This window comes from Uranotaenia lowii, chromosome 3, assembly GCF_029784155.1.
Source record: "Uranotaenia lowii strain MFRU-FL chromosome 3, ASM2978415v1, whole genome shotgun sequence".
Classification (NCBI taxonomy): domain Eukaryota; kingdom Metazoa; phylum Arthropoda; class Insecta; order Diptera; family Culicidae; genus Uranotaenia; species Uranotaenia lowii.
In genome coordinates this window covers 189195763-189221519 of record NC_073693.1, presented here as the reverse complement: position 1 = coordinate 189221519, position 25757 = coordinate 189195763, and the positions used below count along the sequence as shown (strand labels likewise).

Genomic DNA, 25757 nt, shown 5'->3' with positions numbered 1-25757 from the left:
TAGTATTCATAATTCAGTTCAAAGATGATGTTTTTTGTGAAAAGCACAAATACCTACTGTGTTTAATTGATTTAATTTTTATTTGAATCAGTCATATTCTTACTATTTTTTTTATTGTTTTTCTTGAAATAAATCGCTCATGTTTGGCATTATTTTCGTTTCAGCCCCGCTGCTGTTATGTTGTAATTATCAGATAAACACGATAAAATCAAGTATAAACACTATAAAGTATACGTCGTCATCGACAGCAACAGGAAGCAGAAAGGACGCACAGCAGTTTGAAAAGACATTGTACTAACAGCACAAATCTGCAAAAAAAGAGAATTTGCTTCAAGGAGGTTAGTGATAGAATATTGGAATCGAAATGGCAAGCCGCAGGCAGCTGTCGGATATGCAGTCGTCCTCATCCAGTGGAGGTGTCGGAGGATCGTTTTCTGGTGGTCTAAGCAGTAGCATTGGTGGAGACGGAAGACCTGCTGGCGGAGGGGTAGGAGGAGGAGGTGGAGGAGGCGCGCCGTTATTGTTGAATGATTCCAGCCATTCGTCTTCGGGAAAGAAACGAATAGCGACCCTGAATGGTATACCGAGCAGTACCGATGACAAGAGCAACGATTTCCTCTGCCCCATTTGTTTCGATGTCATTAGTGAAGCGCACATAACCAAATGCGGTCACACTTTCTGCTACCACTGTATAGTAAAGTCGATTGAAATGACGAAAAAGTGTCCAAAATGTAATTTCACTCTTTCCTCACATGAATCAATAGTGCCGAATTATTTGCTCAACGAGTTGATAACCAAATTCAAACTGAAGAGCAAACGCAACGATGCAAGCAATACTCATTCGGGCGATTCGGCAGATACTTTGAAAAATTTCCTAGCCTCGGAATCAAAGAAACTGTCTCTCTCAGACGTGAACGTTATGCTGGAGATACTTAACCAGAGGAAGGTCCTGTTGGAAGCTGAGTCATGCGCTGCTCAGAATCGACTTTTGCATGAGTTTTTGAAGCACTTGCTTCAGCAAAAGGAACAACAGCAGTTGCAGGTGGCGAATGAAATTTCCCTCATAAAGAATGACATCATGGATGTGGAGAAAATATTAAAAGAAGTACAAAGTAGCTGCCCTACCGTAGAAGAAGTAGAAAACAGTGTAAAGGACGAGAAAGACGAGCATGTCGTCGCGATCAAGCGGGAGATTATACAAATCATAGACAAAATTGACACCATCACAGTACCGTCGCACAGAAGCGAAAATTCAAGTGAAGGCTTCAATTTGTATAAGAATGATCCGAACTCTGCTTCCTTCATGGCACGCAAACAACGAATGTACCAGCATTTTGATGACTTTGTTCAGTGTTACTTTGCCGCCAGAAGTGAAGAACTTTACTTCGGTAAAGATCGCTCGTTCAGTTCGACATCACTTGATTCCTCAGCACAGTCCCGATCTGTGGACACGACTCGATCAACCAAGTCGTTGGATACGTTCCGGGAGAACCTGATTAAGTTTTCCAAATACAGTTCGCTTCGTCCATTAGCTACGCTCAACTATTCCTGTGAATCGAGCTACGTGTCTACTATTGTTTCAAGCATCGAGTTTGACAAAGACAGCGAGTATTTTGCAATTGCTGGTGTCACCAAGAGGATAAAGATTTTTGATTACTACACAGCCATAAGGGACGCAGCAGTTGATATCAATTATCCCATCAACGAAATGATGTGCAATAGTAAAATATCTTGTGTAATCTGGAACAACTATTTCAAGGAAGTGTTGGCATCAAGCGATTACGAAGGTATCGTCACTGTTTGGGATGTCAGCACAAAGACAAGAACCAAAACCTACGAAGAACATGACAAACGTTGTTGGTGTGTTGATTTCAACGAAGTAGACACCCGTCTGTTGGCATCCGGTTCGGATGATGCCCGCGTTAAACTGTGGTCTCTCAACGTGGATCACTCTGTCGCTACTATCGAAGCACGTGCTAACGTGTGTTGTGTTAAATTCAATCCGAAAAGCTCTTGTCATTTGGCGTTCGGTTCCGCAGATCACTGTGTACATTACTATGATCTCCGGAATATCAAGGAACCACTATGTGTTTTCAAAGGTCACAAAAAGGCAGTTTCTTACGTGAAATTCCTTAACACGACTGAAATTGTTTCGGCAGGAACCGACGGTCAGTTGAAGTTATGGAACATTAATTCACCACCATATTGCCTACGATCGTTCACTGGCCACATCAACGAAAAGAACTTTGCGGGGTTAGCTACTAACAACGATTATTTGGCTTGCGGTAGCGAAGACAATTCGCTCTGTGTGTACTACAAAGGACTGTCGAAACAGCTGTTCAATCTAAAGTTCTCCTCAAGTGGATCAAATCGATCGATGACAGAAACCGACCGCGCCACCGAAGGAACAGATTTCGTATCGGCCGTATGCTGGCGAAAGCAGAGCAACATTATCATTGCCGGGAACAGTGAAGGAATCATCAAGATTTTGGAGATCGTCTAAGCCTGATTAGATGAAACTGTTCATGTTTTTTATCTCTCGTTAATTTGTTGTTTCTTACTTTATTCTACACAAACTCACAAAATCGAAACAAAAACAAGCACACAGATACACATACTGAACGAGTGAAAAAGAAACCCCTAAACGTTTTAAACGGTGTTAAAATAAAGTGATAGACTTACGATAGAGATAAAGCGCTTTATTTTGTTATAAGATTTTTCAAAATAAGTAATAGTAGAGTAACAACTTTATAGCGCCACTTGTCGCGGCATTCCCTCATTGACGAGGAGGAACTGAACTATAAAAAAGAGATACAATTTAGAGACAAAATTAACCAATGTTGTCCATTTAAGGTGGAACTTTAAATCCGTACATTTTGTAGTTAGAGGTTTACAGTAGTTTGATGTTAGAGCTCAAGGCGAGAAAGGAGTCAATTACTGTACGGCCAAAAAAGAGTTGATATAAAAACTAGTTAACACTACAATGAGGCAGGACGCAATTGGGTAGATTTGATGTACCTAGTCGAATGTGTAAGGTTATTTACAAAATCCCATGTACGGATACAACTAGAACAGACAACTGTTACGTCACAAAAGCAATGTACCGGCCGAATAGTAGTGTCTATGTGCTAAGCCTCTCCAAGAGAAAGAAAAATATAAAAGTAGGTAATATTACTATATCTAACATTCTTCAATGTGGAAGACATCAACTAAAATAAACGATATGCACTGATTGATAAAAAAAAACAAGGAACAAATAAATATTTCAAAAAAACGAAAGATTAAAACAGTTGTATGTAGTTCATATACATCAATGTGAAGAAACAGAACATACAAATCCCAATGCACCTCGTTAATTTTGATTCTTTATTAAACTTGTCTTGCTCTGAAGAAGTTGTATTTTATTTCTTTTTTCACAAAAATCCTTGTTATAAATCGTAACTTGCTAAATATGTTTGATAAAGTAGAATCGATGACATTGCTCTGTTTCGTTCGACATCCCTTAAAAATAACTCGACTCTTCAATACCATCAATATTAAAAGAAAGCAATGTACGTTCCTGTTCCAGGTTTTTTGAATATCTTACGTATGAAGGGGGTTTCTATCTTTAACCATATTCGTCCTTCCACAATCATTTTGTAGATCAGAAGCATTGTGTGTTAAATATAACTTTTCTTTCAGCTGCGGTCCGTTGAAATGTGGAGAGACCCGCATCTATTGGGATCTAGGCAAGTACCCCGCAGTTGCTGTGGCTGGTTTAGGCGACTCCACCAAATGGGATGAACAAGATGAAATCAACGGCGCCAAGGAGAACGTCCGCATTGCTGCTTCGAGTGGTGTGAAAGCCCTAACTGCTTGCAAGGTTGGGCAAATTGAGGTCGAATCACTAGATGATGCCCAGGCAGCGGCTGAAGGTGCCCTGCTAGCGAACTATAAATTTCAACAATTCCGCTGTAAGGAAAAGCAGTCCATGCTTCCCAATGTGTCTTTGGCTGAATGTTCTCCCGGTTCAGACGAATGGGAACGTGGTAGTATTCTGGCTAGTGCCCAGAATTGGGCTCGACTGTAAGTGTACCTATTCTGCAATTGTCGGCAGCAACTCAAACAAAATATGTTAACTTTTTTCCAGGCTCATGGATACCCCGGCAAATCTGATGACTCCAACTATCTTTTCCGAAAATGTGAAAGCTAAACTTACTCCGTTGAACGTGGATGTGCAAATCCATGATGAAGCTTGGGCCAAGGAGAAAAAGATGGGATCCTTTTTGTCCGTGACGAATGGAACAAACGAACCGGCAAAGTTTTTGGAACTTACCTATAAAGGAGTCGGTTCGGATGAGAAATACGTTGCTTTGGTTGGCAAAGGAGTTACTTTCGATTCAGGTGGTATCAGCATTAAGCCATCGGCAAGCATGGATCAAATGAGAGCTGACATGGGGGGAGCAGCCAATGTTGCGGCTACCATCTATGCCTTGGCTGCATTGAAAGCTCCAGTATCTGTGAAAGGTTGCATTTATTAAAACGTGCATGTAGAAAAAGGTTTTATAAGTTTCTGTTTTCACAGGTTTCATTCCACTTTGTGAGAATATGCCGAGTGGAACGGCTACCAAGCCTGGGGATATCGTGTTTGCAATGAATGGCAAAAGTATTTGCGTGGATAACACCGATGCAGAAGGGCGACTTATTTTGGCTGATGCATTATGCTACGCTTCCACGTAAGATCTTCTAAATCTTAGCAACATTGGAAGGTATATTCACTTGATTATTCTACCTACAGATTCAATCCGAAGTTTATTTTGGACATCGCAACTTTAACGGGTGCCATCAAGGTTGCCCTCGGAGACTGTGTAGCTGGAGTTTTTTCAACCAACAAGAAACTCTGGGAACAAATCCACGATGCCGGATCAGAGAGTGGTGATCGCGTATGGCGTATGCCTCTGTTCAAACACTATTCGGATCAGATGTGTGACCATAATGGGTATGACTTGAACAACCTTGGCAAGGGCAAAGGCGGAGGCTCGTGTACTGCCGCAGCGTTTTTGCGTGAGTTTGTTCCGAAGGACATTCCCTGGTTGCATGTTGATATGGCCGGTGTAATGGGTGAATGTAGCGATCAGAGCTACACCGGCGCTAAAGGGATGACCGGACGGCCAATGCGCACCCTCGTTGAATTCGTCACAAAAGCCAGTGTGTAGGAGAAATTCTACCTGCTTGGAAAAAACGCATTTCAACCCAGCGAACTAATCCATCATCTATTATCATGAACTAACTATTCCAAAGATCAGGTAAAAAAGTCAATGTCTTCATGATTCAGATGGGAACGTTAGCGCAATATTTAGTTACACTAATCGAAGCCGTTCCGTGTCCGTTAATAACGGAATGCATGCCATTATTAAAAACATTGTTATTGTTTCAAAATACTATCACAAATAAATGATCACAGTTATATAACAAATTTAAATGATTTTTAATGTGAGAAAGAACAAAATTCATCATTATTCTTAAAGGCAACTAATTTTCTAAAAACGACTTATGGAGTCGAGTTAGACCTAGGAAAGAATATTCTTTCAGTAAAAAAAACCCGTGTTTTTCTCACGACATATTTTATTTAAGGGCAAAATCGAACTCTCGCTTTCCGGGCAAGAGCTACCTTTTTGCCTGATGTTTTTAAAAGCAGGAAAAAATTATTAGCCCAAAACTAGCGAACGATAAAAAAAACTTAAAAGGAAAATATCAAATTACGTTTGAACCTAGACAAAGCATAGATATATTTTTTTCAAAACTTAAGAGATAGTTTTTTACTAATGTATTCGTATCGAGTACTAATTAAACCGTTGTTTTCCGACAAATATTGCTAATTTCGGAATAGAAACCTTCAGTAGGAGGTACAAACAGAATGATTTTTTTTTGTTCAATTTAACCACAATTCACAATTTTAAAGGTAAGTTTTATACACAATGGAAACGGTTCGTTGAAGCTGTGGAAATATTTTCACAGGAAGTATAGGAAATTTACGATCGGGGATCAAAGCGCCCCACAGCAATACGTTAGATTATCTTTTCTTCGAAAATCGATCAGATCAAGTGATATTAGACGCACACTACAATACACAATTGGGGGAAGGTAAAATCGAACTGCAAGATTTAGGGAGAAGGTTTTAGATTTTACGAACCGGGACATTTTTTTCAATCCGACCGTTTGTTCATTTTGGTTTATATGAGTTACATGGTTGATATCTTGTTGGAAATTTTGAATTATTTTTTTTTTGGATTTAGATGCCAAAAATGATAGCTGTGTCTATAGCAATTGAAGGGGCATTGATTTTGCTTAGATTAATTTTTTGCTGCTTTTAGAGTAGTAGTTTTGCTGGGTGTTGTCTTTTTTGTTTTGTTGTATATTGTAATATCGACTAACGTGGCAAAAGAATGATCCGCTTTCAAGATAACGCACTGCTGCGAAACTCGGGAGCATTGCCACGTCCACGGCCTCTGCCGCGACCACGACCTCTTCCTCGCCCCCTACCCCGCCCGCGTCACCTTCGACCATCCCCCATTCCGACTAGATCTGTTACGAGATGAAAAAAAGGAAAAACATTTTTCGATCATTGGCAATGTTTTCTGTACTGATCCTTGATTAAAAGATCGCTGGAGCGATTCACCGACTGCTGCTGGCTCACCTATATTGCTAGCCGTTTTCTCCAGATAGGCTAGAGGGCCTTGAAGGTTCGGTCCTGATTGGAAGCCGGCACCAGCAACTCCGCCTACGCCTCGACCACCACCCGGTTGTGGGAACATTTGCGGATTGGCCCCCAGTGGCATTGATTGCATTTGCTGCTGCATCTGTTGGGCCTGGAGCATCTGCATTTGCTGTTGCTGCTGTGCCAATTGCTGAGCTTGCATGGGATTCTGCAGAAGAAAAATACAAGTTTAGACCTCTTACTGGTGCTACAAGACAATTCTACATAACAAAAATTGACATAGGATGTTTGACTCAATTCTGTGGGGCTTAAATTAATCTTCGTAATTTTTGATTAGTGAAAACTGAAATCTGTAATTTCAGCAAGTCCAAGTAATTAAACATTTCAACAACCCTACAATGATCATTTTTTCGAGTCTGCAACAAATTCTACTTTTTTTTTTCTAATTTTGGAAATTTAACAACAAGGGTTCTTTAATTTGATGAAGATTGTACCTGAATTGGCATTCCCATGCCCGGCATCATTCCGCCGGCCATATTGCCTCGCATTTCCGGTGGCATCGATTGTACTGGTTTGTTGTACGGTGGATCGGAGAGCAGATTCTTCCATGATTCAATTTTTTCGTAGTGTTTCTTGATGAGCTCGTCTTTCCGTGCAATTTCCTGCTTCAGGTCGAAGTTTTCCTCTTTAAGTAAAAGATCCGGCTTGAGGGCTGACAGCAGAAATCGCTTTTGTAGGAAAAACGCTTCCATCTGGCGGGCCAGATCAATAAATTTTAGTGTTGTTTGATCCACCTCCAATTTAATTTCATCCTTGTCCACTCCCGTAGCCGATTCTTCTTTCGTGAGAGCGTGAATGCATGACTGGAGTGCCGAAATAATTGGTTGAGTTATAATTCAAGAAATCACGTCAAATAGACATACCTGAAAAGCTTCTTCTAGTTCGTCCACTAAATTACCATTTCCGTTTGAGGATGAAGCCATTTTTACAGATATTTTTAAGCATAAATTGGTGAAAACTAGAAAAATTTCGAAAAAGAAAACTAAAACAAACTTGCCGCTGTCATTTTAGAAATTTTTGAGGAACCGCTACACCGAAAGGTACTTAGCAAAATGGTCGAAAAGCACCTTTTACCGAATTATTAATGCACGCTAGCACTAGCTGCTACGGCGTTCGTTGTTTGCAAAATGCGCACAGGAGGCTGTTCCATTAATATTTTACATTTTCCGTCAGCTGGAATTATGCAATCAAAACAAAGCAGTATCAGAATGCGGCACAGTGATTAAGCGTGCCGATTTCTAGTTTGTTTTTTTCAAGAACCTCAGTTTCGAGTTTATTTATAACACAATGAGAAGATATTCAACGGGAACGTTGCTTCGATTTCCGCTAATATTTGGAGGAATATTGGCAGGATTTGGCTTGGCATTTTACCATCGGTGAGGCAGTCATCTGACATACCAAAAGGAGAAATTAATAATCATCAATATTTCGTTTTAGGGAAAAATTTATGACGGATCTGGAAGCTCAAAGAAAGGAACTGGATCGAACGGATCTAGAGTCACAGCAAATACTTATTGAAACCCTAGATAACATAAATAAAGCCAAAATAGCCAAACGGCAATAAATATGAAAATTAGTTTCTAATTCTCCTTTTATTCATCTAATATGTCACATATTTTATATTATTCAATCATTACGAATTTTGGCTGCCCGGGGATCATCGGGGCGCATAACAACGTAGTTCAGCTTATAACGTCGGTTGTCGCAATCTTTGCGGTAGTAGTTCAGCAGACCGATTCCACTCAGGCCAAGTCCTATGAAAGCAATAACAGTAGTTCCAACTACTTCCGGGATTTCGTTCCAGCCACGCTTGAACAGAGCTGTGAGTCCACGGCTAGCTTGCGCACTTGCTGCCATTGCTTTTTGTGGAGCGCTAAATAGAGAAGAATTTAGTGAATCACGAGATAAAGCTAAAAATTTCAACAATCAAGTAAAACTCACGTAACCACTTCCGAAAATTTTACGAATTAAACAAAACTGACGGGACTTATCGGTATCCGACAAGAAAGTCGAAATAAATAATATAAACAATCTTTTGTCTACTAGCACAGGCTATAAATTCAGACAAAACAAAAATTTACAGTTATTTCTGATTTTTTCTCACCGAATTGAAATATTATTATTCATCAAAAATGGTGTCATAGAAATTCAGGCCTGAAGTCTGAAGCAAACGCGAAACTTCCACAAGAGCAGGTGGGTTTTCAAAATAGGAAAAGGGAAGATGTGCGCCTGGAAAGCTGCAAAAAAGTATGGGTTGATGAATTGACCTGATGGAAAGGGGCGCCTGGAAGGCCGATAGAGGTTTAACAAACACTACGAAAGCATGCGATTACTGAAAAGTGGCAAGAAATACATATTTAAAAGCGTACCTCGATAGTCGTATTATTGTTTGAAAATGAATGGTTAATAAATAATTTTACAGTGAAATTTGTGCATGTTAAATCGACAGAGATTTATTAGCTTTGGAAAAATATAATTGGCGCTGAGTATTAAACACTCTACATAACACGTGATCGAAAACCGAAATATGTATTTAAAGTTGAGCCCTTCACATTTATATAATTTTAATAGCGAAATATTCTCCATACCTACTATTTTTTTTAGATCTACAAAAACTGTTGGAGTCGAAGTAATTCAGATATGCTGAAAGAAGATCAAGTCAATCGTAGACTTTAAGTTTAGCGAAAATAGATTTAGTTCCTTATTACTATTAAAATCTATCAGATCTTTTTCCTATCACATTATTTTCGATCATCACAATCTACCAGTTGCCACAAAAAGAATCTGCAACCTGGTAACATGGAAGATGTGCGCCTGGAAGGCTGCAAGAAACTACGGCTTGACAAAGTGGTGAGCGGTCTGATTTTTTGTTTTCAAGGAATTTAACAGCAAGCTGTCATTGTTCCCAACTACCCTGGTGAGCGGTCTGATAAAAAAGGGTGCCTGGAAGGCCGGCAGTCATAGTCCATGCGCTTCAAAAGAACGCGACTGAAAAGAATAACATAAGAGGGCCTCGAAAGCCGCCTTAATGTTTGAAAATTATTGCTTCATGATTACCTTACAGTGAAATATGTATTTGCATGTTAGATCAACAGACGACAGAGATTTGCTGTTTCAAAATCCAGAAGCTTTCTGTGTTCCAATTCGTGGCGAAGAATGTCCGGAAGCTCGATGTTCGGATAATTTGGACTAGAGTAGGGTTACCATATCCGCGACACCAAAAAGAGTACATTCAGATCATTTTTCCAAAAAGTAAGGAGAAACGTCAAACAGTAGAACCCCGCTTATCCGAATTTCAGTTTGCTGGGCTCCCGCATTATTCCAGCCATCAGGTAGGCACAAGATCAATATATTCATCCATCTCTGCGCCCGGATGGTATACAAAAGGATGTACAATAGAACCCCGCATACTTGAGATAACCTCGAATAAGTGAAACCTCGGATTAAACGAAATACATTGTAAAACCCTATACTTAAAGACACGAATAAACAAAAATTGGTTTAAACGTCTAATTATAAAAACTCTATACTTTTCCTCTGGTATTTCATATAACTCAGGCGCCTAGCTCGGATCTTGGTTTTATTTTTCTATTTAATCGCCGTTTCTGGCAAGTTTAGATATCAAACTTGCCAAAAACGTCAATTTAATAGCTTAACTTATGGCGATGATAAAACACATTTCTACATGGATTTTGGACGCTATTATTTTTTATTTTAACATGATCAAATATTGACTATGGCATGTTTTCCTTGGACCAAAAAAAAAAAAATGAAATTTCGATGTTCTTTGTTTATGCGTTATCTTCTTTTTCTTAAATCTTTATTTTGCACAAAAGCATAAGTTTTAGAAAGTTTGATTTAAAACGTTTATAACGATCTATGAAACGTATAATACTATCACCAGGCGCGAAGCTCAGTAAATGCAGAGTGACGTACTTTTTGAAAATGCTTGTACGCTTAAAAAATGTCTTAACTCGTCTCAAACTTGTATAAATCGAATCAACCAAACAACTATAACATTCTTTCGAATCATGGCTATCAGGTCAAACCGAAGAAAAAAAAAATGAATGAATAGCTTAAACGCCCTTCTTAGATTTCCCTAATATTTTTCAGTATGTGGAACATGTATTCGGCAATGCTCGCTTCTAAAATTTCTTCTTCTCCAATATTTTGACAACTGAGCCACTTCACTACCACCAGTTGCTCAAGGAGAGTCAGCAAAAGAATTCTACAGCAAAAATATCCTCAAAAATTTGTATTCGATTTTTTTTTTGAAGGAGAAAACCGAAATTTTTTTTAGTGTATGCTTCTAACAGCTTCTAACCATTCAGCACTGGGTCCTCCGTATTGCCAAGTTTCCATAGAATGTCACTTGCTCTGGTGGTACGATTTGATTAACTAGTAAGCCGGGTAACGGTTTGGAAGCATTTTTAATAAGTACGGGAATTTTATTGTCACATGTTGCCCGCGATCAACTTTTTGTGGCAGGCGAAGCTCATTTTGGAAAAGCCATGTTCTATGAATTGATTAGTTTTCTTGGTCTACGTATGTCATTTGGAAAAATATATCTGAATCTGTTCTAACTAAATTCAACACAAAGAGCTGAAAATCTCTTTGAAGTGATATAAGCCAAAGGAGTAAAAGTGCATAAAAACTAATTTCTAGAAATTGTTGTGTTTGGCCATTTTCCATACATTTTTCGAACATTTGCAATTTTCTTTCGAAAGTAAAAGTATTCGAATATTATTTTGAAAATCTAAAAATTCAACATGGAACCGTTTGGCATTATTTACTCAAAATCAATCATTTTTTCGCAGAAACTCAGTTTGCCTTGAACTGCTGCTCGTCCTTAGCAGTTTTTTTGGTCTTCTTTAGGTTCCGCTTGACAATAGCCCAGTATTTCTTAATTGGGCGGAGCTCTGGCGTGTTGGGAGAGTTCTTGTCCTTGGGAACCACCTGAACGTTGTTGGCGGCGTACCACTCCATGGCCTTTTTACCACAATGGCAAGATACCAAATCTGGCCAAAACAGTACGGAACAACCGTGTTTCTTCAGGAAAGGCAGCAGACGTTTATTCAAACACTCTTTCACGTAAATTTCTTGGTTGACAGTCACGGAAGCTATGAAAATGCTGCTTTTCAAGCTACAGGTACAGATGGCTTGCCAAACCAGATATTTCTTCGTGAACTTTGACAGTTTCATGTGCTTGAAAATATCTGCTACCTTTCCCCTTCCTTTTTCCGTATAAAACTCCTGTCCCGGAAGCTGCTTGTATTCGGCTTTGACGTAGGTTTCGTCGTCCATTACCACGCAGTCAAACTTCGTCAGCATCGTCGTGTACAGCCTCCGGGATCGCGCTATGGCCGTCGTATTTTGTTTATCATCGCGATTTGGAGTCACTACCTTCTTGTAAGTCGATAGTCCGGCTAGTTTTTTTGCTCGATGCACGTTTGTAGACGATACACCCAGCTTATTTGCGGCATCTCGGTGAGAGAGGTTAGGGTTTCGCTTGAAACTACCGGCAACTCTCTTTGTCGTCTCAGCGGCTTCCGGTTTTCGATTTCTCCCCGATCCAGACTTCCTGGCTGTCGAAAAAACTTCCCCAAACACTTTAATTACATTTTGCCAGCTTTGCGTGCGAGTAGCTCGGAATTTCGCGATGCGCGAGCAAAATTTTGATACGCTGCTCTTCTTCCTTGGACAGCATTTTGACAACTGAAGAGTGAATTCCAAAATCAAAATAGCAACAACAGTAGAGTGCCCCAAATGACCCGACTTTTGAAAAAGTTATACGCTGCAGGCTAAAATTGATCCTTGGCCTAGTACAAGATCTCATGCCAAATTTGGGCCATATCGGATCCCGTTTAGGGGTCGCTCAACGAGCCTGAAGTTTGTATGGGATTTTGAGACATTTTGTTCGGGAGAAACATGAAAAACCAGTTTTTCATCAATAACTTTGGTTCCCGTCGGCCGAATTCTTCCAAAAACGGGTTTTCTTAAAGCCTAAATTATGAAAAATATTTCATCCGAAGACTGCATTTCGATAAAAGTTAAAATAAAAAAGTTATTAGGCTTCAAAAATGGGCTAACTTTTTTAACGGTGGTATTCAGCACTGTTAATGAGGAGTCAATATGTTCGACCGCCTCGACTCATCAACAGTGATGAATACCATCCTTAAAAAAGTTAACCCATTTTTGAAGCCTTATAACTTTCTTATCTAAACTCTAATTGAAATGCAGTCTTCGGATGAAATATTTGTCATAATTTAGGCTTTAAGAAAACCCGTTTTTGAAATTGAAATTGGCCGACGGGAACCAAAGTTATTAATGAAAAACTGGATTTTCATGTTTCTCCCGAACAAAATGTCTCAAAATCCCATACAAACTTCAGGCTCGTTGAGCGACCCCTAAACGTGATCCGATCTGGCCCAAATTTGGCATGAGATCTTGTACTAGGCCTAGGATCAATTTTAACCTGCAGCGCATAACATTTTACAGGTTTTGAATTTCCCATACAAATTTGGGGCAGTCTAAGCAACAGTCTACACAAACACACTTTCAAAATGAGGGGTGTTCAGGTTTTTTAAATGCAAAATTGAAAGAAATACGTCAGTTGATATTGACCAAATTTTCACTGTATCACCCTTTACAATTTTACAAAAAAGGCTACCGTCAATGTATGAAAAAATCAATTACAATTACTTTAATTTATAAATTATCAAAGCAGTACGATACATGACACATGATCTGTAAATTCCATCGCACATGTTTCAATGTTTCTTGATTTGGGGTTTTGGTGATATATCATTGAATCAAAGCAATTGAAAGGTTCCTTTTAATTCAACCACGGTAAATGAAAAGCTCATATACCGGTATTTTCATTTACCGTGGTTGATTTAAAAGGAATCTTTCGATTGCTTTGATTCAGTGGAATCATTCAACCAAGTAGGCTCACGACACAACAGAGTTGATATATCATTGGTATGAAGAGCATTCAAGCGGACTCTAGATTTCATATTGAGGAGTTTGCAAAGCCTCTGAAAAATAGTAAGATCGTATCAAAATCGTTTAAATATCGTTTAAAAATCGTAAAAAATCACCGAAGCATATCAACATCATAACTAAAATTATTCATTTACAACTTTAACCATTCTTAACATGAATTCTCTTTCAGCAACGTCGTTCATCTATCCAAATTTAATATGTTTTGCAAACAATGCAAAATAACGAAAGTTTGCTATGTAAATTCTTACTATTTGATATTGTTTGATAAGCTTTAACAGAAAACAGTATATTTATAAAAATTAAACCAAATCCAAATATATTTTAACTGACATCTTGCTCTGTATTTAAGGATACCAATAATGAGAAACTAGACAGAATTTACAGTTTATTAGTAAAATCTAACTAGAACCGTATAAAATTTGCGTCCGATCAGCCATATCAGCCCGGTCGGACGCAACCTCATGTGTTCGACCCATCCGTAGCTGGTTGTGGGTAGCAATGTGGCTTCTTCGTCACTTACTACAAACAACCAGCTGATGCTTGGGCAAAGAATCACACAAGTAGTTTAAAGCTGTCGATAACACAATGCCCTAGCTCACATTTTCACCATCTATTCGTTTCTTCTACCCAAAGCGCTCTAGCTTTGACCTTTCCACCTGTCAATTTTCATTTCTGTCCTAATTGCTCTCTAATTAGAATTTCAATTTGCCGATATGCCGTAAACTTAGATAAGAATATATCCCAGCGACGATCAAAATAAGATAACAATAAAAATATGTAAAAAAATATTGTGGACAATAAATCTGTCGAGTTGTGTTCGCCTGATCTCCCACAGTGACATGGTGCGATATTTCAACAAAACGTTTCACGATTCACTAAACCATATTAAATAAGAGAACACCAACTCCTAGAACCGATACAAATGAAGTTAAACGGAATCACTTTTGTTCTTTACCTTTGTTCCTGAAGATTATTGATACCAATTCCGCCGGAATCATATGAAAAACTTGCATAGATTTTTTTAAAAATTTTATGAAAATATTTATGAGCGTTAATGGAAAGGAAACATGAAAGGTAAACAATTCAAACTCTAATTTCTAAATTCAAAATTCAGAATTCTAAATTCAAAATTTTAAATTCCAAATTCCAAACTCAAAATCCAAAACTCATAATCGTTCAAAATTCCAAAAATAAAAAATCAAAATTTTAAATTCAAAATTTAAAATTCAAAATTCATAATTCGAAATTTAAAATTTAAAATTCAAAATTCAAAGTTTAAAATTCAAAATTTAAAATTCAAAATTCAAAAATCAAAAATCAAAATTCAAAATTCAAAATTCACAATTCAAAATTCAAAATTCAAAATTCAAAATTCAAAATTCAAAATTCAAAATTCAAAATTCAAAATTCAAAATTCAAAATTCAAAATTCAAAATTCAAAATTCAAAATTCAAAATTCAAAATTCAAAATTCAAAATTCAAAATTCAAAATTCAAAATTCAAAATTCAAAATTCAAAATTCAAAATTCAAAATTCAAAATTCAAAATTCAAAATTCAAAATTCAAAATTCAAAATTCAAAATTCAAAATTCAAAATTCGAAATTCAAAATTCAAAATTCAAAATTCAAAATTCAAAATTCAAAATTCAAAATTCAAAATTCAAAATTCAAATTCAAAATTCAAAATTCAAAATTCAAAATTCAAAATTCTAAATTCTTAATTCTAAATTCTAAATTCTAAATTCTAAATTCTAAATTCTAAATTCTAAATTCAAAATTCAAAATTCAAAATTCAAAATTTAAAATTCAAAATTCAAAATTCAAAATTCAGAATTCAAAATTCAATGCCAGTTCAAAATGCAAAATTCCAAATTTCAAGTTCCAAATTCCGAATCAAATTAATTTACGTCATAAGTTCTTTTTATTTCAGTAAATTTCGCTTTCCGCGGTATATTCGGCCAGAGAGGTAGTATTATATGAAAAATTATATCCATAAACGCGAGAAATGAGATCCAACTGTACCGCTCAAGAAGAGTGACAACAAATTCACCGCACATGTGGCAGAACATCATTGTCGACCATCAACCGATCGTTTTTTTTTATGAAATCGCACAGCATAGCTGAAGAATTCGGCAGAACCATGTATGCGCTATTTGCGTATCACATGTAACATGTTGTGGAATACCAGCTGGACTAACGCATACTTTTACAAACCGCGCAAACAAAATAATATAAACGTCAAAACTCGCGACCGTCTCGTCGTACCAAACTGGAAGCGCCAGCAAAAAGTTTCGTGGTCGTTGCGAACAGTGCAATGCAGTTTTGTTTACACTCCGTAGCGCTGAAGACGTAGTAGAACATATTTTCGTCGAGCATGTTTCGTGTTTTGGATCTATTAATCTGAAGGTCTCTTGAATTTTTGTACGGTGAAGGATGCCACTATTAAAGGTGTTCCTGTATGAAGGGTGCAATTTTAAGGGATGCCTTTTGAAGGTCTCCTAAATGAACGAGCTATCTGGCATAATTGTTTGTGACTCAATCGGAACATTGCTGCCTATAATTCATACTCGTGTCGACCGATGTTTAATTCATCAAAGGTGAACCAGAGATAAAAACGTGGAATAAATAAAGTTTGAATAAAACAAGCAAAGATGACGACTATGGGGTTTGAAAAACGCCTAAATGTAGGCCGATTCATGCAATAGCTCTCTTCAACCAGTGCGTCCAATCGTCACAAATGGAAGCTTTCCTGTAGCTTTTCAATGCAGTGCAACATTCCCGTTCGAATCGATTTTATCTGTGTGTTGCGACGGGTGGGAAAACGGGAAAAAGGGGGTGCTCCAGTTGCACGTGTGTTGGTGTATGAAATATCCTTGCAATAGAGTAGTGGTTTTCCCCAGTATTGTCCTTCCTTGTCAGCAATCGGCAGTGTGACAGGACTTTCCATCCATCGTGCAGGGATCGGTTTTTAGGTGCAGGAATCGTCTCCATTAAAGGTGCTCCTTTTTGGTGTTTTTCAAAGTAGCAAAATGGTCGAAAATTGCTGAAAATCTGCAAGTGGATTGCTTAAAATCGAAACTCATATTATTTTCGGTTGCTGAAAAGTGAACACAGGGAGCAATCCTCTGGGAAGTGCAGAACCTACCATAAAATGGGCCAAGCAGCAAGTCAAAACGACGATGCGGATCCCGACCAGGAGGACGAGGAAATCATTCCTATGCGAGCGGATCACTTTCTGGTGAGCTTTTCATTCATGTTTTCTACCCCATTCTAGATATTTCAAATTACTAAGCTGCTAAATTAGAGCTTTCATTCGTGCGTTGAATAATCACTATTTTAAAATTGACTCAATTATTTTGATTTTATCGTCCTTAAAAAATAAAGTTGAACAAAGAATTCATCCTTTGGCAAGGACGAAAGCTAAAAATTCAATCGATCTTGTGACCACAATATTAAAATCAAGCTAATGAAGGAGAGTGTCACGTTGACCGTGACGAATCAAAGTTATAACATATTAGGCTGACAATAATGGGATTGTATATTATTGAAATTCAAAATTGAAATGAAACTGCATGAACGTAATTGCACATTTTCTTCTTTCGATTCGTCTCGGTGGCCGAGCGGTTAGCGTGGTTAAAATTAAATGTTTGTTACTAAACCAGATTTCGAGTTTCGGGGTAACTTTGATCACTATGGTTTTTACGTACCTCAACATCTTCAAAATTATTGTTTTAATGCTAATTAGCACAAAAGGCTTAAAACATCAATAACAGTATTTTTTGTTTGGACTCAATTGAATTTTTTTACGTTTTCTATCGAAAACAAATATACTCAAAACAACGTTGCTGCATACATCTAGGGGTGAAAATTATAAACATTTCTCATTTTTTTGGACTTTCACATAAAACTACTCGATTGCTCCTAAATGTTTAAATTGGATCAGGAGAGATGTTTGTTTGTGAGCCTTCGAAAAACCAAATCTTTTAGGATTTTAAAATTACGCAAAAATTTCATGTTGATCAAAGTTCCCCCAGTTTTCGATACCTAACGAAATTATAAGAAATCAATTCTCGATCCACGTTCAAAAATAAATAACTCTAAATATTCGAAAGCAAATCAAGTCGTTAAAAAAAAGTCAAACACAGTTAGTTTTAAGTATGGGGAAGTGGGGAATCATGGGCCACTTTTTTTTTCTTTGTTCCATTTCTTCTTTATTATAAAAGATAAAATGAAAATAAAAATGGTATGGTTTTCAACTTTTTCAAGGCATCATTAGACTTTTTTTATTTTTAACTAGCTGATCCCGTACGAACTTCGTTTCGCTTTTAACTTTAAAGCTGATGATTTGTTATTTGGCTGGTAATAGAGACGCATTTTCACGAAAAAATTGCTCAAACCTAAACAGAATTTGCAAGTGACCTATTTCCTTGTCTACCAAACGGTAATTTAAAATAAGAAATTGATAATGCCTAACAACGCAGTCATTGCAAAAAAAAAATCGAAAATATTATGGACGACCCCTTTTACTGATTCTTTGTCAGTATTTTACACATTAAATCAATAACATGTGCAGTAAAACTCCCATGTGCAAATTTTCATTATAATCCGATGTATAATCAAGAAAATGGAGCTTATTCTGAGAGTCACGTGACGTGATGTGCGAAATTTCACATCGTTGTGCCGACTCCAGAAACCACTCAAGGCTAGAAGTTTTAGCTCAAATGTCCTGTGATCGATTTTTGGAGCTCATTCATACTGAAGTTTCTTCACTGAAACATTTCCTGGAGTCAGGATAAAGGAGTTAAATTTTGTGAGTAACGTCACTCGACTCACAGAATAACCCCCAATATAGCAAAAATATTGAACAGATAATATGGACGACCATTTTTGCCGACGCCTGACTCGAGATTTGAAACCTGAAAAAATTGAGCGTTCCTCAAAACTTCTATATGGAAATTTTCATCTCAATCTAATGCATAGTTACGTCAATACCGCAAAAACATTGAACAGTTTATATGGACGACCCCTTTCGCAGAACTCTGAATTAAAATTAGACTTCTGAAATCAATTACTCGTTCCTTGAAACTCTCACGTACTAAGTTTCCATCTTAATCCAATGTATTTAAGCTTTAATATCGCAAAAACAGTGTTAATATGGACAAATCTTTTGACCAACCCTTGACCCTGAATTTGAAACCTGGAATCGATTGATCGTTTCTCAAAATACTCTTATGCAAATTTTCATCAAAACCAAAACTATAATAACGCCAATATCGCAAAAACATTGAACAATTTATATGGATGACCCCTTTTGCCGATTCCTTCTATAAAATTTGATAACTGGAATCGATTGCCCGTTCCTTAAATCCCTGTCTGCAAATTTTCACCTCAATCCAATGCATAATATCGTCCATATCGTAAAAACATTAATACCTGGAATCGATTGATCATTCCTCAAAACACTCATGTGCCAATTTTCATATCAATCCAATGCATAATAACATCAATATAGTAAAAACACTGAAAAGTACATATGGACGACCCCTTTTGCCGACCCCTGACACAAAAATCAATACCTGGCATCAATTCTCCATCTATCAAAACCTCTACGTGCAATTTTTTTTTACAATCCGACGAAAAATAACGTCAATATCGCAAAACAATATTTGTCTTGTATGGACGACCCCCTTTAAAAGGGGTCATCCGAAAATCTGAAAACATTTTTCATAATTCCTGGTTCTAATGAGTCTCCATGCCAAATTTTAGCTCTCTAGCTCTTAAGATGGCTGAGCCTATAGTGGACAAACAAACAAACAAACAAACCCACAGAAATTGCTTTTTATATACATATATAGATAAGCTTTTTTCCCCAAGTTCTGACTGATTTTAAAAAAAGCAATATTCTTTTGGATTTTGAAATATGGTGGGGAATCATGGGCCACTCATTCCAAATTGACCAAATAACACGCAAGTTTATAAGTTGACCCAAAACTGTAGTTTTAAAATTCATTTCGTTATTTAAAAGCAATTTCAGATGATGAAATAAAAAGAGTCATGTGTATGATCGAATAGATTCAAAAACCTTGCTCGCGAACGTTTTGGCGAAATTCCTTATATAGAATGGACAACATATTTTTTATAACTCTTCATTTGGCATAAGAAAACTTGACGGTTAGGGAAAATGTATTTTAAGTTCTGAATGTGTATTAAAACATAATAATATAGGTAGTCCCCAAAATGTGGCCCACGATTCCTCACAAGCTATGATTTGCAAATTGGTTGCGTTTGTGCATGAACCGCTACATAAAAATGTTTGTTAACATCAAAACATTAAAATTAAATATACATACAACCAAGATTAATTGAATTTTTATAATCTGAATTATCAGTTTTCAACTCTGATTAAAAGTGCTTTGAAAGCTATTTTAGTGAAATCATTCAGATACCGAATACATTCATGTTAACACAGAAGATTCTTATAGCAGCTCGTTACAGTTTTATTAATATACGATAACGTTTGACGTTTTTCGTTTGAAATCAGCCCGATTCGCACTCACTCGAGTCCTCGAGTTGCCAGTCGGTGGTGTGATCAAATATTGATCGAAACGAGCCTTTGTCGATCGCTGAAGACGTATGAACTGCAAATAGATTTTCCAAATATTATCGAATTGATCGGTTCGAGCGAAAGATTCAAAAGATGTCACAATAATTTATAGGTGGAAATATTGAGTTTCTGTCTCTATTTGCGGAACCAGTAGACATTTTATTGGTACAGCGTGTGGGATGAGATGCATTCAGCTCTTTGTTAACCGCGTCGTTACGTATTGCAGATAATGTTTTTTAAAGCAGTCAAGCTAACTTCAGTGCCATAATTGTTATTTCAAACAAACAGATACTTAAGATGTAAGTTATCTGCACAATTTCAACATTTGCATCTCAATCTACCCATGCAGAGTTTTAGCCGAAGATCTTGTCCATTTGTTGCCATAATAGGTCCTTCGATAAGGTTGAAGCGATTTGCAGCTATTTACATAAAGATAAAGTCTCTTTATAGATATTCTTGTTTTGACAAATCTGAGAAAAGCTATATTCGATACCTTCCATGTTTTCACCGTTAATTAGAACCCTCTGTGACGAAATGGATCGTTCCTGGACGAATGATTTGTTTAAATTGGAATTCATACCTTATCACATCCCAATCACACGATGCAAATCTACATATGTACCTCTAACGAGAGAGATGAACTCAAATTGAGCTACCTAGTGGTGGAATGTTTCAATAGCGATCGAATGGCAACTATTTAGAGAAATTCTGTTAATTCAATTTTTCGACATGATCATGACTTGTGTACATATTTTCGAGCTCGAGTAACGTCAAAAGAAATGATGAATTGAGAAAACAGATAAATTTAACACTGGTTCGTAAAGTATTGGTTTGCAATTTTTGTAGCTTTCGAAAAAAGTTGAGAAAAAAATTCTCCTTATAATTTCTTGACATTTTATAATGCAGTTTACACTTTAATTTTGTAAGTTGATAAATTCTGTCTCCAGGTTACATGTCATTCAAACAACAACTACAACGAAATTCGCTAATCTGGGCTGGTATTACTATACATATAATAATGTCACAAATCAGGCATATAAATTTATATTATATTATAATTTTATTCATCGAACATTTAGTTTTAATGAATTATCTATACTAAGGATCTATACAAAACAATTAGATAACACGAAACAATGAAGACTGGCGTACTCGGTTGATGAATTGGCTAGATGGCTCCCCCAATTGATGTAGATCAGGCATGTCAAACTGGGGATTCGCGGGCCGCATGCGGCCCGCGGCCTAGGTCAATGCGGCCCGCGTATCCTTGTCTTAAATTGTCACAAAAAAAACACCACTGATTTTTATGTTAAATATTACTGCAAAAAAACTAAAGCTGAATGTACCGATTTAACTGATTTTGGCTGCGGCCCTCTACGTAATAGAAAATTTTTAATACGGCCCGCACACCTAAACGAGTTTGACATGCCTGATGTAGATGCTCAGCAATCAGAAACGTACGCATCATTGCACTCACTGGTTCATTATGGCCGTAGAATGTTCGGTGGGTTCGATTCGATAGCAAAGAGTGATGACGTAAAGTCCTCGAAGGAGCATTAAAGTTGATCATTCCTAGTAGGTTTGGCGACTGAATTTCTCCATTCAGTATTTTTGCGATGAATGATGCCTGTTGAGTTTTTCGGCGGCGTTCCAATGTTTCTAATCCCAGAAGCTGGCACCGGTCGGAATATGCGGGAAGGTTTTCAGGATTACGCCAGGGTAGATGTCGTAGAGCGAATCTAACAAAACGCTTTTGTACACGCTCGATTCGCAAAGTCCAACATAACTGATGCAGCATGTTCTGTAACTGACCGGACAAGTGCGCAGTAGAGTGACTTCAAGCACAATGGGTCTCTGAACTCTCGTGCTACTTTGGAGATGAAGCCAAGCTGACGATTCGCCTTTCTTATAACTGAAGTTCGTTGACTATCGAACGTAAGCTGAGCATCGAGGATAACTCCAAGGTCCTCAAGTTCAAATACCCTGTCAAGGCGCTGGTTATCGATGTTATAATCATATAAAATTGGCGTTTTCTTTCTATGGAATGTTATAACGGAGCACTTGGAGACGCTGACTGATAGCTTATTAAGTCTACACCATTCACCAAAGTGATCTAGTAAAGATTGAAGGTGTGCACAATCGACAGTGGATTCAACTGGAACGAATAGTTTCAGATCATCAGCATATCCTATTTTGGTTCCAATTTCCAAGTCAAGGATCAAGTCGTTGAAAAACAGAACAAACAGTAAAGGTCCCAAATTGCTCCCTTGCGGCACGCCAGATCGGTTAGTAAATGGAAATGATATGCTATCACCAAATTTAATCCTAATACACCGCTCAGTGAGGAATGATTTCAACCAAGAGATCATGTTGTCATGAATACCGAGCTTAGCTAGCTTAGCGAGTAAGATTCCGTGATCAATCGTATCGAATGTGTAAGCGTTGCTAGTCAGTCGAAGGAGGCCGCGGTGATCTTGTTGTAGTAAAATTAAATAAATGTTGCAGTGTTGTTTGTGGGGGTTAAGGGGTTCTCCTTGGTGAAGCAGTTCACCAAGCCACGCTAACCAGGCGAACGACCGGGCGAAAGATGGTCGTTCAACAACCCACCACCAGAGCGCTGTGCAGAGATGTGAGCCGTTGTCTTCAAGCGAAGAGGCAAAGCGTGCGATAAGGCGAGGCGAAAACGAGCGCGGGACGGGGGCAATGAACGGCAATGGGGTCAGAGCAGATTGCAGAAAAAATGACCATTTTACTCTGCCATTAGTTCGCGAACGCATCACAGCGATCCCAAAATTCAACGATCGTTTGCCAAAGTTTGGTGCTTTGTTCCATCCATATAAAAACGGAACAGGAATCATCGTCATTGAAAGATTCCACAGAAAGGAAAATCCAGTCTAAAGCTGGAATAGATTGGAACTCCAGGTAACCCCACGCCATTTTGCCCATGCCCAAATTGTGTCCCTAATACGCTCCTGAATTTTACCAGGACCCCGCTGTTTCGGATTGATTTTTAATCTACCGAGCCCTGAGAGCGCCACAGCGCTCTACCACCTCAACCGATCGCCGTCGGTGTTACTCAATCCCGTACCTGGTTCAGCACCCAAGGTGGGGCCAGGTACGACGTCGCCACGCGCTCCGTTCATCGTCGAAGGACCTAGTGCGCCACCGATAACATCGACCGACCGCCACCGGTGCTACTTACCCTCGTACCTGATTCAGCACCCAAGGTGGGGTCAGGTACTCAGCATCCACGCCGCTTGCTTGCCGTCAAGGGACCATCAGTGCCCGGTTCAGCACCCAAGGTGGGACCGGGTACAACAACACGACCCGCTAGAGCCAGCCAGCTTCCAAGCCGACCTCACCGAACCCGAGCCCGAGCAAGGAAAACCAGTGCGCAAAATAAAGGTTAGCTAGGTTAAGAAAGTGGTGGGTGAACAAAACTGCAGATCATTAAACGGTACCGAATTTTATCCGAGGAGTTTTCTTTAGCTCTCCCGAATTTCCCTGCAACTTAGTTTTGCGTAAGCTTGCCGACCCTAGGGATAATTAGGGGTTCACCGCAAATCTACCGATTGGCTAACAAAAGGTCTTACAAATGCCGCTTTGATATCGGTGTATATATGTAGCATCGACTTGTTTTTTTCTTTCCATTTGGTTCAGACAAAACGAAGTGTACTCTAAAAGATTGTTACTCACTGATCTGCCAGGCATAAACCCATGCTGTTCAGCAGCAATATAATGTAAGGAAGCGCGTAAGAGGGCTTGACTTACAACAATTTCGAAAAGCTTGGATCCTGCCGATAAACTCAGTAATGCCTCGATATTGCTTCACATTTCGTCGTTCGCCATTTTTGAAGACAGGAAACATGAAGGAATTTTTCCAATAGCCCGGGAATTTACGTTGTTGAAATGATCGGTTATAGATTTTGGCTAGCGGCAACGAGAGAGCTTCGATGCATCGACTGTAAATAACAGCCGGAATTTCATCAGGTCCAGGAGCAAAAGAGCTTTTCAGTTTCCTTGCGGCATTTTCGATGAGCCTTTGATCTATCTCGAAGGTGTTGAAATCTACAGAATCCGCCGGGACGTGAAACGTGGCATCAGAGCACTCAGTTTCGGAAGAGGCAGTGTCTAGGAAGACCACCCGAAAATGCTCAGCAAATAAATGGCAACACGTATCTGGAGAATCAGCAACGGCATCGTTGTAAAAGACTGAGGTAGGTAGGGAGCTCGATTTTCGTTTCGAATTTACGAAAGTCCAGGAACTTCGAGGGTTCTTACGTAAACCAGATTGTACACGCAGAACATGGTGTTTGTACAGTAATGCATTGAGTCTGCGGTAGGCTGTGCTTGCTGCTTTGAACTGTTGTTGAGAGTCAACCGTTCGATTTTTCCGAAGCCTTCGTAAACATGCATTTTTTTCGCGTCGAAGTTGTCGCAAACTGGGCGTGCTCCAAGCAGGTGTAACAGGACGTTTAAATCTGGGAACATGCGAATTCAACCAAGTACTAATCAAATTGCAGAAAGTTTCAGTCATAACGTCTACTGATGCGTTGCCGAAAACTGCATCCCAGTCAATGCTGTTCAAGTACTGTAAAAGCAGCGAAAAGTCCGTCTTCCGAAGTGTTTGGCGAGGAGTTACTTGCCAACACAGCAGCTGGTAAATCGAATGCGACAGGCGGGTGGTGCAAATCTACAGGTACCAGAATCCAATTCATAAAATATTACCGCTTTGTCAATACACGACATACCTGAGTGCCCCAAATCCTCACTATAAGCTTGAGAGATGGTGTTCAGGATCACCCCTGAAGGCTTCTGCGATAGCGATGAACTAGTGGACTTCGACACAATACTGAATTTGGCCCTTTTGTCATCTGACTCGACCATCTGGGCATCTTGAAATCCAAGATGGCAGCAACAGCTTAACTTTAAAACGCTTTTAATCCATGAAAACACACAAAGCCGCACAGCATGAGTATTGGGTAAAGGGCTAAACTAGAAGAAGTCGATTTTTTTCCTTTCTGAACCCATCTTGAAATCCAAGATGGCGGCTTCCGTTCTACTTTAAACGCTGTAAACGATTCTAAATCGCATGAAATACACAATATGGGTATTGGGCGAGAAGGCTAAACTAGAAGAAGTTAAATATCGTTGTCTGACGCCATCTTAAAATCAAAGATGGCGGTTTACGCTGAACTTGAAAATGCTGGAGATGACTTAAAATCGCATAGAATCTCCACAATATAGGTATCGGGTAAAGGGCTAAACTAAGACAAACCGAACTTCACTATCAGTCGCCATCTTGGAATCCAAGAAGGCTGATTCCGCATAAGTTTAAAATGCTGGTAATCACTGAAAAAATGCATGAAACTCACACAATATTATTGGGTT

General features: G+C 38.4%; 4 protein-coding genes and 1 long non-coding RNA gene across 9 annotated transcripts in view; 3 read left to right on the top strand and 2 right to left on the bottom strand.

Annotated features, from left to right (window-relative positions):
* LOC129758656 (cytosol aminopeptidase-like) overlaps positions 1 to 5455 on the top strand; it is a 35861-nt gene extending 30406 nt beyond the window's left edge. For 3 of the 4 annotated variants that reach the window (XM_055756220.1, XM_055756221.1, XM_055756222.1), the window contains one exon: positions 165 to 3393. In XM_055756220.1, the coding sequence (XP_055612195.1) occupies positions 365 to 2503 (2139 nt within the window). In that variant the 5' untranslated portion in view covers positions 165 to 364 and the 3' untranslated portion in view covers positions 2504 to 3393. Of the gene's footprint in view, positions 1 to 164; positions 3394 to 3681; positions 4066 to 4129; positions 4507 to 4564; positions 4716 to 4777 lie in introns of those variants that run through there. The other variant, XM_055756223.1, reaches the window with a different exon arrangement.
* A 288-nt stretch (positions 5456 to 5743) lies between these two features.
* Positions 5744 to 7812, bottom strand: LOC129758658 (mediator of RNA polymerase II transcription subunit 28). The gene is made up of 4 exons (XM_055756224.1): positions 7621 to 7812; positions 7192 to 7560; positions 6677 to 6905; positions 5744 to 6564 (listed from the first exon to the last, which is right to left on the bottom strand). The coding sequence occupies exons 1-4, from the start codon at positions 7678 to 7680 to the stop codon at positions 6533 to 6535; spliced, it is 690 nt and encodes a 229-aa protein (XP_055612199.1). The 5' UTR covers positions 7681 to 7812; the 3' UTR covers positions 5744 to 6532.
* Positions 7813 to 7874: 62 nt separating this feature from the next.
* On the top strand, positions 7875 to 8330 carry LOC129758660 (uncharacterized). Its single transcript, XR_008740038.1, has 2 exons — positions 7875 to 8133; positions 8195 to 8330. It is a non-coding gene; the product is annotated as an uncharacterized LOC129758660 (long non-coding RNA).
* LOC129758659 (uncharacterized) lies at positions 8331 to 8814 on the bottom strand. Its single transcript, XM_055756225.1, has 2 exons — positions 8699 to 8814; positions 8331 to 8630 (listed from the first exon to the last, which is right to left on the bottom strand). The coding sequence occupies exon 2, from the start codon at positions 8612 to 8614 to the stop codon at positions 8384 to 8386; it is 231 nt and encodes a 76-aa protein (XP_055612200.1). The 5' UTR covers positions 8615 to 8630; positions 8699 to 8814; the 3' UTR covers positions 8331 to 8383.
* Positions 8815 to 16078: 7264 nt separating this feature from the next.
* The window catches only part of LOC129751075 (uncharacterized), a 107907-nt gene continuing 98228 nt past the window's right edge, over positions 16079 to 25757 (top strand). For both annotated transcript variants that reach the window (XM_055746356.1, XM_055746349.1), the window contains exon 1: positions 16079 to 17000. In XM_055746356.1, the coding sequence (XP_055602331.1) occupies positions 16914 to 17000 (87 nt within the window). In that variant the 5' untranslated portion in view covers positions 16079 to 16913. The remainder of the gene's footprint in view (positions 17001 to 25757) is intronic.

Bases quoted from the DNA above. Each gene is read 5' to 3' on its own strand.
- LOC129758659 (XM_055756225.1), bottom strand. From the start codon at position 8,614: ATGGCAGCAAGTGCGCAAGCTAGCCGTGGACTCACAGCTCTGTTCAAG.
- LOC129758658 (XM_055756224.1), bottom strand. From the start codon at position 7,680: ATGGCTTCATCCTCAAACGGAAATGGTAATTTAGTGGACGAACTAGAA. The intron at 7,561-7,620 runs GTATGTCTATTT...TCGGCACTCCAG, and splicing joins AACTAGAAGAAGCTTTTCAG to TCATGCATTCACGCTCTCAC. The intron at 6,906-7,191 runs GTACAATCTTCA...TTTCTTCTGCAG, and splicing joins GCATGGGAATGCCAATTCAG to AATCCCATGCAAGCTCAGCA.